The 15,567-nt window shown below is 40.9% G+C and overlaps 1 protein-coding gene across 1 annotated transcript in view; it reads left to right on the top strand.

Annotated features, from left to right (window-relative positions):
• The window catches only part of SYNJ2 (synaptojanin 2), a gene marked incomplete at its 5' end in the record, with an annotated part of 62,313 nt that overhangs the window by 12,576 nt on the left and 34,170 nt on the right, over positions 1 to 15,567 (top strand). The window contains 3 exons of the mRNA XM_084283692.1: positions 3,622 to 3,892; positions 6,020 to 6,245; positions 14,702 to 14,785. Of these exons, the coding sequence (XP_084139818.1) occupies positions 3,622 to 3,892; positions 6,020 to 6,245; positions 14,702 to 14,785 (581 nt within the window). The remainder of the gene's footprint in view (positions 1 to 3,621; positions 3,893 to 6,019; positions 6,246 to 14,701; positions 14,786 to 15,567) is intronic.

A 15,567-nucleotide genomic window follows, 5' to 3' on the forward strand; every position in this document is an offset into this window, starting at 1 on the left:
CAGAGTTAGCTCAGCAAACCCAATTCTTTCAAAAAATCCTCTCTTTCTCATGCTGTGGCCTCACAAATCCTGATACTGTAGGAAATTTCACGTTGTTTTGAGAGCAGGAGATTTTCTGTGGGGGAGGGTTTAGGAAGCCAGGAATGCAATTTCTTGCATTCTTTTGTGAGATTTACTGAATAATAAAATTGAATTGTGTAGGAACTAAAAGAATTTTTCAGTAAATTCCTGTCAGCTAAAAATGTTTTTTTCCCTCCATTGAATGAACAATTACCAAAGAACTTAGCATGTGCAATTCTTAGAAAATCAATTTTATTTTGCTTCTTACAGAAGTTACTTACACCAAGAACAGCATCTGTCCCGGTTGGAGCAATTTCCCCCTGTAAATTTCAGCGCATTTAGGTAGGGTTGTGGTTGATACTTGTGTTTCCATGTTAAGTAGGTATTTTTCAACGGGAAATACTATGGCCTGATGATGTTTACATACCAGAAAAGAAACCACAGTGACTTTTTAAAGTTTAAATTTAGATGTAAAAGGATTGGTTTGTTTGTTTGATTGTTTTAGTATATCCACGATGATAATCAGACTTTTGGTGACTAACAAATAAGCAGATGCATTTGCCCTATGCCTGGTAACGTTAGGTTTCTGCCATACGAGGTACTGTTTGAATATGTAACACTTCTGTTTTTCCTTTGAAACAGCATTTTCTAGCTGAGAAAATGCCTCAGTGAAACCACGAATGGCTGTAGCTTGGTTATCATTTCCATCATAAACTTGTCCAATGCGGTTAGCAGGATATTTAAAAACATTGGCAGCCTGGGTCAAAGGGAGAAACACGGGGGTAAGAATGTGAGAAGAAGTTTGGGGATTGAAAGAAGAGACCCTCATGTGTAAACTGAGGTGCTGGCAAGCACAGAGGAAAGCTGTATTTTGCTGTGTACAGCTGCATAGTTTAGTGATAAGGAATTTCTTAGGGTTTAATTGAGACATGGTTAGAAGGTGGATAGCTGAATAGTGTTTTGGTAGCATTGATTTTGCCCTGTTATGCTCTAGGAACAGGAAAGGTTGACCAGAGCCCTGTCTCGGCTCAGGGCCCCTTGGCTACATCTAAGGAGTGGATGAAGAAGGGGCAGGACACAGGTTTGAGCACTGTCAGTAGGATGTTGGGATGAGGATGCTCCCTATGCCAAGGGCAGCATGCCCAGCATGTGAGGCCCTTTCTCACCCAGACAGTGCGGGGAACACCTTGGCTGATTCCCAGGGAGGCTGGAGTGAAGGTGGTATCAGGGGAGGGGGCTTGGGGCTCTTCTGAGGCTGTCAGAGCATTTGTGTTAGGCTGGGGCTGTGATGTTGTAGGGTTTTTGCATTCTGGCTGTCGTATAAGCATATCCGGAGTGGTTTAAGCAAATCAAAGGGGTTGAAATGATCTGAACACCACCTCAGCTCACAGAGCAGTCTAGGAGGACAGAGCAGGCTAGCTTTATTGTAGCTTAAATCCATTTGGCTCATTTTCTTCAACTTTTTCTCCCTTTGTCCTTTTTACCCCATTTTATTTTAGTATTCTAGGTTGTAAGTGTGAGGCATAACACTGCGCTCCTTTGCCAGCCCGTCGCTGTTCTAAGGTGTCATGAAAAGTAGGTGAAGGATGAAGGCTTCTCCATGATTTGCTACTGCTTTCCAAGTCCTGCAGGTGGAGTTACTCTGTGGATGTGAGGGGCTACTGCAGGGTGCCAGGAACGACTGTCACAGCCTCAGAAAGCTGCCGGTCTCCTCACACATCGGGGACAAAGCGGCAGCTCCTTAGCTGTGATTTCTCTTTTTGAGCTCAGTAGCTAGTGGTTTGGGGGAGGAGAGTTGCTGGACCTCTGCGTGCGTAAATGTGACTCCCTTTCTGAGGGGTGAGTAAATAAGTGGAGGAGGTAGTGAAAAGAGTCTGGAGTCTCTGCCAGGGATTAGCAAGCTTCTAGGTAAGGCGATATCAAATCTACGTATAGACTTGCTCATCTTTTCCCTCATGCTGTGCTTTTTTCCTACACTGCCTTCCTAAACTAAGGAATTGCTTTGTTTAGACGCAGTTATTTCCTTCTGGCTACAAGCTCCTTGAAGGACAGAACCACAGATAATGAGCCCACCAGTACTAAGTTTTAGTATTTATTGGCTATTTTAATGTTGACTTTCCCACTCCCTCTCTTCTGAATCCTCTAGAACAGGTCGCTGAAGCCAAGGAGAGCACAGCAACCCCTTGTTACAGAAAGAAATGTGGTGAACAAAGCTTTTTGATAAACACCACCTACACTGAGCTTTATGAAAAACCAAAGTCAGCAGAACAGAATGAATAAGGTCTAACCTCCCACCCTGTCCTGCCGTCCAGCCCTGTGTGCCTACACAAATATTCTGGCCCTGCCGAAAACCACCCCGACTTCAGTTTCGGTAGCCCACCTGCGATCTGGAAGCAAGGGCTCCCCTGCTGATGTTTCAGGAACAAACTAGTTGTTGCGTGAGAGCTGCTCTGTGCTTTTGGACTTTTTCCACCATGGAGTGTTGAAAAGCAGTCCTACAAAGCGTGCCCTTAGGGCACGGTGACAGGCTATTGGCAGGTCAGACCTTGTTACTGCTTCAGCAAAGCAATAAATCTTGGCTCACTCCTACCTTCTCCTACTAACTGGAGTGCCTACGATGGCATTGTGTCTGTACAAGACCAGTTCAAGTGTATCACAGAACGGTTTGGGTTGGAAGGGACCTGAACAATCATCTAATTCCAGCCCCCTTTGCCATGGGGAGATTGGGGGAGGAATCAAATAGTTTCTTCCAAGTAAATCTAGTGTTGTAAGAACAATTGTTCTGTTTCTTCTTAATTTATCATTTCAGGGAGAAAGAATAGAGGTTGAAATCCCTCCGTGTACTAGAAATCTGGTAGTGGTGGTGTTCTCAAGCTCCAAAATTTGTCTTTTAGTTCTGGGGCTCTGGAGTTCAGCTGCTTCGTGATTTCTTGCTTTCCTACACAACTGCGAGAGCTAGAATTGTTCCTAATGATGCTTGAGGTTGTCGGCTAATTGCATACACTCTGCTTTGTGACACAAAAAAGTAAAATCTCAAGAACTGATAATACTGAAACTTTTTGAGTGGCTGAACACGGCTGGTTTAAGAGGAAACCAGGAAGAAAGTTGAGTGCTTTATATTTGTAAAATTCAGAAGCCAGTTGAAAGATACATAGGGAGGTTCACAATTTATCTCATAATTGATCAGAGTTCTTGTCTTTTCCTTGAATCAAATCCAGTGAAAACTGTACGTTCTCCAGGGAGTGAAATCTGATTTTGAGTAGTGATCCAATACAGAGCTCACCCGAAGTGGGGAAAAATGCACTCTAATAGAGCAAAGGATAGAAATGTGAAAATATGTGGATCATTATGCAAATTTTCTCACTTACCTGCAGCCAAAAGGAACTCAGAAATGTCAATGAGCATTGGTGATGTGCTTGTGGTTTGTATTCTGTATTCTTTTTCCTGAAGCAGAGATACTGTCCTCTGCTGGAGCCCTGTCAGCATTACATATGGCAGGACTGATTGGAAATGACAAAGCCTGTGTCCTCCTGTAACCCTTCTGTAACTATCGCCTTCTAGGTAACGCTCGGCTGCACTTTCTGGTCCTGGTGACAGGCTGTACGTCGGTGGGAAAAATCCTGGACGCTGAAGTTTACAAAATTACTGCAACAGATTTCTGTCCTCTCCAGGAAGAAACAAAGGAAGAGGAGCGCGTCACTGCCTTGAAGAAAATACTGAACTCTGGGATGTTCTATTTCTCCTGGCCTAATGCAGGCTCAAACTTTGACCTGACTGTGCGAGCTCAGAAGCAGGGTGATAACCACTATGAATCTGGTAACTCCTTCTTCTGGTTAGTACTGCATGTTTGTACCAAAGTCTTCTGTCAGCCCCATCTGTATGTTACTGGTCAGACATCCTCAGAGAGAAATGACCAGGTGTATTCCAGGTGTGCCACCTTCCATTTCATTGCCATGTCACTTTACAGGGCCTGTGGCCTTACTGAATTCAAAAAGGTAGCTTCTATTTAACTAAAATTAATCTGGCAGTGAAATGCAGTTCTTATAACTGGATTTTTGTGTGTGTGTGTGTTTAAGAAGAAAGCACAAGGTTTCTTGTTCACAGTGCAGAAATGTTTCTCTATGTGTTGTGAATAGTTTCCCTTGTGGTAATAATTTGCTTTAAAGGTTACCTTTTAAAGTAACAGTAACCTGCACGTGAACCGTTCATAATCACATCATCTGTAGACATATACGTATATTTTTTATTTTTTAAAAGAGTGTGAGTTTAAAGTCTGCATTTCAATCTCTCAATAATGTGCCCTAGTTTTGTGTTGAAAGCATCAATATTAGTATGTTTGCAGCTCAGTGTAAACGTATGTTGCACAGAAGGAAACTCCAGTGATCCACTGCTTTGCAATTCTTACTTTCTTGTGCTTACAAAGCAAAGGAAAAGTATTTCTTGTAAATATTATTTAAGTGGAAAAGAAAACACAACTGCTGGGTTTTGTCTCTATTAGGTGGGTTCCCCATTAAAGTAATTCAGTTTGTTTGCTTTACAAGTTCTGGCAGATTTGTTTGTTTGTTTATTTTAAACAAAAAGGTACGCTGGAAACAGCTGTACTGGAAACAAAGGAGGGCTGTATGGTGCTGTAGGTGGGAAATAGCTGCCCAAGTTTAATGTGGGTGTACTGCTAGAATGCGTGATATGTCTTGTGGCCTAAAGTAGGTGAATATTAAATTGTCCAAAAAGTTCATAACAGGTGATAAATAAACATGAGAGGAGCAGTTCATTCAGGTTAAATAGTCTTTCTACCTTTCTCTTACAAGTGGTAAGATACAGAGTTTTGAGTTTCACTCAGAAGGGAGATAAATAAAACTTGAGCGGTGTTCCAGTGTAGAATCTCCTAAGGTGACATCTCTTAACAAAAAAATAACTCTCTTACCTGTCCAATCTTTTGAAATGTTTCATCTCGGAAGATAAGTATTTGAACTTCTCTTTGCTACTTCTGACCAATCTAGCAGTACCTCATGAAGAGCTTCCACATTCCTGTGTGTTGTAGAGCAGGCACGAATGGTGATAACGTCACATTTAAGGCAAAAAGATGTTCCAAAGAAAATTGTGAGGGATTTATGTGATACGAGGAATGTTAAACTGAGCAGCAGATTCGTGGAAAAAGCACGGTGGAATAAATGGTTACATGATGAAAAGCTTCAGACAGCCTTAATTATAAGCAATGCAACCTGTCTCTTAAACTAACTGCAACAACAACAAAAAAATCTACTGGAATTTGTCTGAGTCCTCACTGGGACTTGCTCTTTGAATAGAGCTAGAAAAAGGAGGTGGAAGAGATACCAAAAATTGTTTTAGAGTTGCTTTTTTTAGTTACATATTTAGTTTAAAAATGTAGGATTGACTTGCACCCTGTCAGAGAAATGCTGTACTCTAGAAGAACAGTTCTTCAGGGGTTTTCCAGAGATGTAATAAGTCTTGTATAGATCTGCTGTTGAGCAATAAATGTTCATAAGAGGGATTTTCTTGGCCCTCATCTGTGACTAAAGTCACATTTTGAAAAATGAGATGAGGAGTAAGTCATAATAGAAGAGACCAGCATTTTAGGTTTCTTGGGTTGTTGATTTTAAAATAAATTGAAGGTTAAAACAGACATTGTTAATTTCAATAGTGCTTTTTGTGACATCTGGAGTTAAAAGAGGCAATGTTTGCATAAGCTGAATTATAAGGCAGGGGGGCAAGGAGAGCAGTTTGGCAGTAGCTGAGCTATTAAAATTTGCCACACTCTTTTCATTGTGGCAGTTCACAAACATTTCCTACTGATATTTCCTCATTTCGGATAAGGTATAACTACAACAGAAAAAGGATCACAAAAGCTTGCTTAAATTAGTGATTGTTGTGGGATGGGACCATGCCTGTCAGTCTTACTTTATTGAGTATGCCATATGTGTGATGTTGAATTTTACAGGAACCAGCTACTGCACGTCCCCTTCAAACACTACCAGGTGAACTGCTCTGACTGGCTGCTGAAAGTGATCTGTGGTGTAGTGGACGTTCGCACTGTTTACGCTTCCCACAAGAAGGCAAAAGCCTGCCTTATCTCTCGGATCAGCTGTGAGCGAGCCGGTGCCCGGTTTCACATTCGAGGGGTCAATGATGATGGACATGTGTCTAACTTTGTTGAGACAGAGCAGGTAAGCAAATATATCCAATAGCCTTGAATAATTCACTCCACTCTAGTTTAGCTGGGACAGGATTTCCAACAAGAACTAAAGGAGTTCAGCAGTTTTTCCCCCAAGACTATTTAAAATATTATTGCACAACAGACCTATTTATGCCCATTAAGCATTTCTTTGCAATCTGTTCCTTTTCTGTATTTCTGGCCTTTCCATGCACAGCATTTTCATTCATACACTTGATTTTTTCCTGAATGTGAAAGTCACGGCCATTTGATACTGTGGTGAAATATAAACACGGGCTTTTGAATTACTCAGAGAGCTGTGGGTGTTAATTCATGTGAAACCAACATGTGTAACAAGGAGGTTCTTGATTACAAGAGACCTGCTTAGAAGTATCAGTCATGAGGCCCATGTGTTAAACAAACGGGTGTTTTAAAAGCTATTCCAGAATAAACGTCATGCTTTTATACATTCTATGTATGTTTTGAAGTATTGTTTTACTAAAATTTGTCATTCTTCCCATGCTAGAGGACATTGGCGAAATGTTCCCCCAGTGCTCAGATATATCATACCAGGCAGGAGAAAGCTGCCCGGAGACAGAGCTGTGGTCGTTAGGAGGAAAGTCATCTTTGGCCAGTAAAGAAAACAGAGGAAAAACACAATCTTCTCATAGTCAGGCAAATTCCAGTGCAACTCATTTTGGAATAGACTTTGCTTTATATGCCCCTTTAATTTGTGGGTCGGTTCCCTCAGAGAGAGATGGTATGGCACAGGTTTTGTAAATTTTTGGTAGAAACCTTATTTCCAGATGAGGCTGAAATATATGGGTGAAATACACCCAGCAGGCTCCCTTGATTGGCAAAGCAAAGCAAAATAACACAGAGGCTGTTGGTTTTACTGTACGTGGTTTAGCTTACTGCTTTCAAAATGAACAAAAAGCACTGGACCCTGGAGAATCTGAAATCTTTTGTGCCAGCTGAAATGAGTGGTTTCCTTTTTGAACAGAAACAGAAATTACTAGCAGTCAGAGCCATCATACTTAATATACAGAAATAGATGTCTCCATAAGCGGAATAGATAAATGGCTGGGAGGAGTTCTCCACAAAGGGCAAGGATCCGCATATAAAATTTAGTTTTCAGTGTCTTCTGGGCAGCTCTACAAAACCGTGTATGTAGCATAACATATTTTTCTATATGTTTGTGTCTATATATGTATGTACAGGTACAGTTGAAGTAGATTACTTAGGGGAGGCTGGTAAAACCTGTCTATGTGACATGGTTGAGTGTGGCATAGAGATTCTTAACCTAGCTGTGTCTTTACTTGTTCTAGGAGAGCTAGAGCTGGGTCACTGTAGGACTGTCTGATTGCTGAGGGTGATGACCTGCCTCCAAAGTGTCCATCCTGGAACACTAGTGTTTCCTCATGGCATTGAGCGAGTGTAGCAGCTCACGCACTTCTGTCACTTATATATCCCTTCTTTTCCTGCTTTGCCTGCGTTTTCAGTAGGCTGGCCTGGCTGCTTTCTACTTAGTGTTCGGGCTTCCATGACTTGTGCTTGTTGGATGCCAAACTCTTCCCCTGCAGCGTTTGGGTCTCTAATGCCAGCCAGGGAATTCTCTGCTAACAATTCTCTTCTGTGCCTCTGCTCCAAAGAAACTTCAAGTTGACTCCTGCAGCATCTACATCTTTATAGAAAGTCAGTGTATTGGAAACAGAAGAAAGGACGTGTGCCATTTTAACTAATAACTTGCTACAGTCTGCTATTTTAGTTGAGTGCCTTCTCACGAGCATTAGTGCAAAGTGCATTCCACAGGATCTGAAGAATGTTCTCGCACTGAAATGCAAAGGAAAGAAAATGTTAAAGAAGGTTGTCAGCTTTCTTTCAAGTCAGTCTCACATTTGTGGCCCTACAGTTAACAGTTGTCTAATTATAGGAAGTACTTCTGCAATCCTGCTCACGGGTTGGGTCAAAAGTTGCTTGTTTTATTGAACTACATTCTTGGAGTACATTATGTTGCAAATGATTAGCATGAAAAGTAAGTTGGCCTTTGCATCACAGCAGAAACCCTGAGGATTGGCTCCTGGTGAAAGGCAAAGCAGCACTTGGTTGCTAATGCTTCCCTTTGCTGGGGCTGGGTCAAATTCTTCACGGGAGCTGCTGTGCTTTGTTCCAGTTCAGCCAGGGGCTGCTGTGAGGTGGGAGGACTGAAGGCTTTTGAGCTTTGCAATTGGTTAAAAAAAAGAGCAAGAGTGAAATGGTTGTAGGGTGAACAGCTCGAGTAGGTTGAAAATTATCACAAGGCTTTGCAATTTTAAAGGATTGTGTTTTCATTTTTTTTTTTTGGTGTTGTTTTGTTTTTAAAGAAGAAAATAAATTTGCTGTTGCTAGTGGTGATAAACACTAGCTCTACCAAGCGAAATGTCCTAAGAAAGCAAAGCTGGGCTAACCACCGGGATGCCTGAGATCTAGTTCAAGCTGGCACCCTCTTAGCTGAGGAAGGAAGAGTCCTAGAATAAACTCTCTCCTACTTTCATAGTAGACTTCTGACTAATCGCCTATGAGGTAATATCTTGGCTGAGTAACATTTTGTTTCCATTTGCTGCGGCCTCTACAGTATAATGGCACGCTGGCTGTGTGCTTTCAGGGATAAATAGCACCCTAGGATTTTGAAAAGCCAGGACTTTTCCCCCCTTTATAGGAATTACTTCTAACGTTTTGCTGTTTTTAGAAGAGGGAGAAACAATTAGTCTTATCTCCAGGCAGCTCTTTTATGCATGGATGGTATGCTTTTGTCTCCCACTGAGTTAGCCTTGTGGCATTTCAGCTCTGCAATGAGTCATTTTTTTGTGGGCTCACTTAACTGCTGTGACTCAGAGTGTTTGAGAAGAAGGGGGAAAAAGCTAAATATCTCACTTCACTTTTGCTTTTCAAAATAAAGCACCAAAACAAAGAGAACCAACAACCCTCTACCAGTGGATCTCTTGATCATTTGATCATTTGGCTTGCTTCTTTACAAAGAAAAAAAGGAAAGAAAAAAAAATGTAGGAAAGACAAAAATAAAGCATGAAGGGAGGGCTTTTTGGAAATCCCTGTGATGTGTACTTCCAGCTTTGTTGCCAGTTTTAGAAGGGGCTGCCATTCTATTACAAAGTGCAGTGTTGCAGATAATCCTCAAGTAAAGTTGTAAAATCAGTTTCCCAGTGATAAGTTAATAAATTTTTGCTTTGTTCATGTTTGAGAGGTACCTGCTGACAACAAAGTTTTCTTTCCAGGATTTCTCCTTTCCCATCACCTCCGCAATCAATCTGCTGAGTTGAGACTGTATCGCATTCTTTGAATTCTTCTCTGCTGATAACCTTGAGAAGGCATGCTTGCCTCATTTAGTTGTGTGCCTGTCACTGTTTACATTTCTTCTCCTTCCCCAGTTATCCTCCAAAGAGTGGGGGTAAGCTCTTAATATCTTAGCATATGACGTAAGGGGAACAACTCTAATTTAACAAAGATTAATGAATGCTTTCATTTGTTCTCCCCTTCATGGAACTGTTTGATGAAGCATTTTAAATGGAAACCTTGACAGACATCAAAAAGAAATCCCATGAATTTGGATTAACCTTCCCTTTATACCAGTTTGAGAAAAAGTGTTGGACACTGATTAAGAAAAATGATCCCTATTTCACAATAACTCTTAGAGCATGTTGGATAGCTCTCCAGGAGAGGAATGGATGCAATCATGTGGTTAATTTATTTTCTGGATCCAGTCTTACTGTGGCCCCAGGCAGGACAAAGAAGATTATTTTGGCAAGTATATCATTGGATCCTGTGGTCTGAGTTAAAGGGACTCATGGAGAGGTATGTTTAGGCCATCTGTTATCCATGCTCTTTGTGAGTTGTGTGGCAGAGCTCGAGATCTCAGAAAAAAAGCCATGCGAGTATGTGTTTTGACTGTGTCCCTTGAATATGTGACAAATTCTGCCACTAGAAGTTGTGATTGGATAATTGTTTCCTTCTAATGAAGCTGGGTGAGAGAGAGAGGTTGGTGAATAAATTATCCTGAGCAATGAACAGGAGCAGCACACTGGGATTAGAACAACGGCTAGATGAAATAGATGTTTGCTTCTTGGTCAAAGCCAGTAAGCAGTACCTGTACATGAAGCATGAGCTGTCACTGTGCACCAGCAGAGGTGCTTGGATCAGAGGGGTGAGGTCTGCCCCTATGCAACTGAATATACATGTAAAGGGTGAGAAACTTGTCCTCCTCAGTTATCAGCACCCTTTAGGGTCAGAGGAAGAAGCCACAGAAAGAATCTAAGATGGCAGAAGTCAAAAGAAACACATGGCAATTTCTAACACTACAGGTCAGAGGACAGGGAATTTATTATCAAGGCAAAGAGGTCCTCCACATGGGTTAAGCATCCAATTGCTATTATGTTGTCTGATTGGAAACTGCAAGAAACATGTCTGAAAATCCATCCAGCTAAATGGATTGGATTGTTCTGTGGGCCAAGCCCTTTGAGATCAATGAAGCAGTCCTCCTTCAGTGTTTTGAGGATTTGATGGAAATTAACATTCTCCCTGGGACAGGTAGGCAACAGCTTGCTGTCATTTTGGAGGTTAGACAAAAGATAAGATTCCACAATTGGGTAGTTTTTTGAAGCCTAAGGACAAAGACATAACATTAGCAGTATGTATCAACCCTAATGGCAAAGTGTTGTCCAAAATGTAGGTGATTGTTGTTGAATGCTTAGAGGAAAACCCATGTGATCTTCTTGGATGTATTTTATGTCTGTGACTTAAGGAAAATAGAGGACAGGAAAATTCTGGAAATAAACAATTGTTTAAGAAGGAATAGTTTGTTTTCTTAAAGCACTGTTCATCTTCTGCCTTAGAATAAGAGAAATGGAACTGCCAGGGCACAGGGCAATAAAGTCAAAATCAGAATGACGAAAAATGCAGAACTGACAGATATGTGGTTGTAGAAAACAGTGTGAATGATCAAGGGTTAGAAGAATAAGATAAAATAAATTCTATACTTACCCATGCATAAATGCTAGAATTACATAAGCAACAGAGTTGAAATCTTTTATTTGTAAGTGTAATTTTAACCTGGATGTATTATCAGTGCTAATTTAAGAGTTTAAAAAGTGTGTTTTATTATAGTGTATATAGGTGTTAAGACAATGTCTGTTCCTGAACTGGGAAGCCTTCTTAGTCTCAGTCTTTGAACCTGCTCAGTTAGGACGTCTGCTGGTGGGATGGTTCTTGCCACTGTTATTGTTAGGGTCAAGGGATGTGCATAGCAAAACGCAGTGTCAGGATCAGGGGTCATGTTCCTTGTAGTGGTGAATGAAGGACAATGGATATTGCTGAAATTCAGGGAAGGTTTGCGCAGTTGTAATGCCTAATAAAATGTTTACAGTCTGTTTAGGAAGGAATGACTTTCAAAAATGGTGTTAGCCTCCCACTCATTAAAAAAATACTAGGTCTTTTTCCAACTCACTAGCAGCTTTGAAGAAAATAACTTTGGATTCATCTGGGTCACAAGAATGAGGTGAGAGAATTGTGGAAGACCACAGAATTGCTCCAGAGAACAGAATGAAGAGTGCTGTAAAAAAAAAAAAAAAAAAAAAAAAAAGGTGCTAATGTGGAGAATTTTCTTGTGAGTGATCTGTACTGAAGAGGCCGTGCTCCCAGTTCAAAAACCTCACCTGAATTGCTAAAAGCTACATGTTAATGTGCATAAATATCTCACTTTTTAACAAATGCCTTATTATCATAGGGGAGTTCTATATTAGACCTCATCCTGACAGAGGACCTCCATCATTCACATTAGGTTGTGGGCATCGTGTTTTTACGTGACAGAAATGATTCACACGTAGTTTGAATAATTTTTTTTAGTTCTCCAATGGACAGCTTAATAGAGCAGAAAACAGAAGAGGTAATGAGTGAGAAACAGTGAACAGAAAACGTGAATAATAATAGAAACAAACATCTGTTATATCTGACAATGTTGAATCACTGCTAAATGGAACTACGAGCAGAATATAAATTCTGTTAATGCAGGAAAGCAGAAATGTTTGGTCAGTATTTTTCTTCTGCATTTGGCATAAAGAAGGCAGGAGATGTACTCACGGTCTATAAACTGTGATGAAATACTTGCCATTAAAATATAGCCCAGGAAGATGTTAAACTTCAGGTATTAAAATTAGAATTATTATTATTTTAACTCAGCTGAATTTGCAGCTGAGACTTAAAAAAGAGATATTTGAGCTGTCAAGTTTTCAGTTAATTATGGAAACTGGGATACTCCAGAAGATTGTAAGGAAACTGAACCTCTGTGGTAAGCTGTTTGAGTGGCCAGATTGTACATCATGTGAAGCTTCGCCTGTAGTCATCATCGTCAAGTGTTAAGATTTTGTTTCAACTCATCACTAAGGTGATTATTGTCAAATTTTGAAGTGAGCCAGTCTTATCTGGTCTTTGTGTAGATTCAAGACCAGATCCGTGCTTAGTATGAGTCAGGAAAATGCTGGGGCTGTCAGCGGAGTGGCACAAATTTACTTTACCTTAGAGTTGTCTCCTGAGGGTCCATGACTGTGCGTGAAAAGATGATTCAGTGTTCAGAAGTCACTGACTCACCTTGTGACGGCCTGTCTCAGTGAGGAAATGAAGAGGAAGAAGGTGGGCCTGCTCGCTCCTCCAGCAGTCCAGCTGCAGGATGGTCATGGAGCCAGGAGCTGGCCTTGATGGTCCTTGTGGGTCTCTTCCAGCTCTGGATATTCCAGGATTTCGATTCTGTTGTCTCTTCTGAGCACAGAAATGCAAAGGAAGAGCGTTGCCATGGTAATTAGTTCTTGCATTCAGGTACAGGCAAATTTAAAAAAATTTTGCCATGAGAGTGTGTTTTAGAGCCATATTTCTGAAGCTGTGAGGTAGGCCTCACAGGGAAGCTTCTGTCAGCAACAAATTAATGTGAAGCACCTGCCCTCTCTTCCAGGAGTTGTAGGAGGATGAGATGTGACATAGAAGAGTTCTTAATTCCTTGGTGTGAGGTGAAAAACATACAATTTTGCAGTACATCTGGGCTAGCTGTCATTCGAACACTATGTCCTTGGCAAAGCCACTTAAACCTTTCATCTTAGTGAAATCGGGGCAATTTTGAGTGCTCTGCAAAAATACTGTGAAGATAATTAGATAAAACTGGTGGCAGGATATTTAAATATTTAAATACCTACCTCTCTAATGTAAGTACATACTTCTTTTCATATGTGTAGCTTTAAAAATTGTACTTTGGGGGTAACATCAAGGTCGAGGTTCAGGTAAATGAACCTCGTTTTTCTTGAGCCACCCAGCCAGAACACCTAGTGGCAAATCCCAAAGCACAAGCCCCAGTAAAGCGGTATGGGAGCCCATTTTCATGTTCTTTTCTATTTTTGGGGGATACCAGCCAGCTGGCAGCTGTTGTGCTAAATGATATGATGCAGTTGGAGAAGCAGCTACCTGGGTGACCTGTATGGATACCGTGCCTCGCCGGGGCTGCAGAAGACTCGCTGCGATGCAGGAGATAACAGGGATGCGTATCGTGTGTCGCCTGTGGAAAACAGCCAGGATTCCACTGCTAAGTATAGGCCAGGAGAGAGAGCCAGGCTTTGCACAGTTGCTCTGTGGTTATGCCCTGTCTGAAGATAGTACCTTTTGTGCTAAGTTAACATATAATGCAGTGCTTTGCTGGGGGGTGGTGGAGGGGGAAGGTAAAGGGGAAATCGTCTTTGTACTTACATGAATTTGATTAGAAATCAGTTTGTTAGCTGTGATCATAAAAAAATATAAAGGGAGAGGTTGAAGTCTGGTCTGGGAATAAAATGGAGAGTTTGGAGCCTCTCACTAGAAACCTTGTTGAAGAGAAATAGATCACATACTGTTCGCTGTATCTCAGGATGGGAGTGGCAAAGCTGCTGGTTTCACTGAGATTTGTTTGGGCACTCTGACATGCAGGACATGCAGTGAAATAAGAAATAGTAAATAAAGCAAGGGATAAGCTTATCCCACACCTGACATTACCCATCACCGGTCACAAGGAGCAATGACATTTTGCAGTTCAATTTTTTGAGGGAGACGGAGGGAGACTATGTCCTGGTCTTCCCGAGTCTCTTCACCGGTAGATCAAATCCATCTTCATCGTGGCTGAAAGATTCCTGCCACATTGCCAGCGGTGGTGTTTTAAATTCTCTCTTATTTCTGGTGAGTAGTGAATTGAATCTGCTGTGATGACATGAAAGCAAATACGGTGTGCTTTGTTCCACTGTGTGTGAGACTATGGAAAAGCGGCTGAGCGGTAAGGGGATACAGTGAGATACACCGTTTACTTTTTTCACCCTTCGTGTTCAGTGTCTTAAGCTGTCATTTGATGAAGGAGACACAGACTGATAGCTCTAACGGGAGAACTCCTTCCATTTATTTCATTTTTTTCAGACAATTTACTTGGATGATGACGTCTCTTCCTTTGTACAGATCAGAGGTTCTGTTCCACTGTTCTGGGAGCAACCAGGGCTTCAGGTAAACAACTAAATCAAAAAGCCTACGTTGCTTACCTCTCTTGCTACTTATAATTTAGAAGTTCCATGAAATTTATGTACTTTTTAAAATAAGATGCAGAGCTCATTCTTTGAAAATGCTGAACTACTTCTTTTTAGGTTTACTTTGTAAGAAATTATTCATGCTTAGGTAAACAGGAAAAAAAAAAAAGAAAGAAAGAAACAAACAAACAAACACCAACAGGCAAATAGCTATAGTTATTGAGGTTTAACATTTTCATGTGTTTGTGTGCCTCTGCAGGAAAGTCTATGTAAGGGACTGTGTCTTGATGTCCTAAACTGAAGGTTACAGCAATGCCTTTATAGTATTTTTTTATTTGATTTGGAATAACCTTTCATTCTGAAACGCCTGGTTAGCAGGAACATTCTGCTATTTCGTGATACTGACCTGCAGAATAAAATCGGAGTCTCTATCGATACCAGGAGTACTTTAACTTCAAGTAAAGTATAATGTTTGGATGGTGTGTTTGCTAGATTTTGATCATACAGTAATGATGATCTGATCTTCTGCAAGGCAAAGTTGTGGTGTTTCATCAGGAGATAAATGCATCAACTGTAGCAAGTAAGAGTCATCCTAGCATGCTTCATGTACTCTGAGCAGAGGGATGAGCAACTAGACTGAGTACGCACATGTATGCTTATGTGTTAGTGGAGAGAAGATGTTATATAACTTTTTTCTCTTTAGATTCTTCAAAGATCATTTGATACTTTTTTATTATTAAATCTAGCACTTTAGAACCATTC

The sequence above is a fragment of the Netta rufina genome (genome assembly GCF_964035555.1).
Source record: "Netta rufina genome assembly, chromosome: 3".
In the NCBI taxonomy this organism is placed as follows: Eukaryota; Metazoa; Chordata; class Aves; order Anseriformes; family Anatidae; genus Netta; species Netta rufina.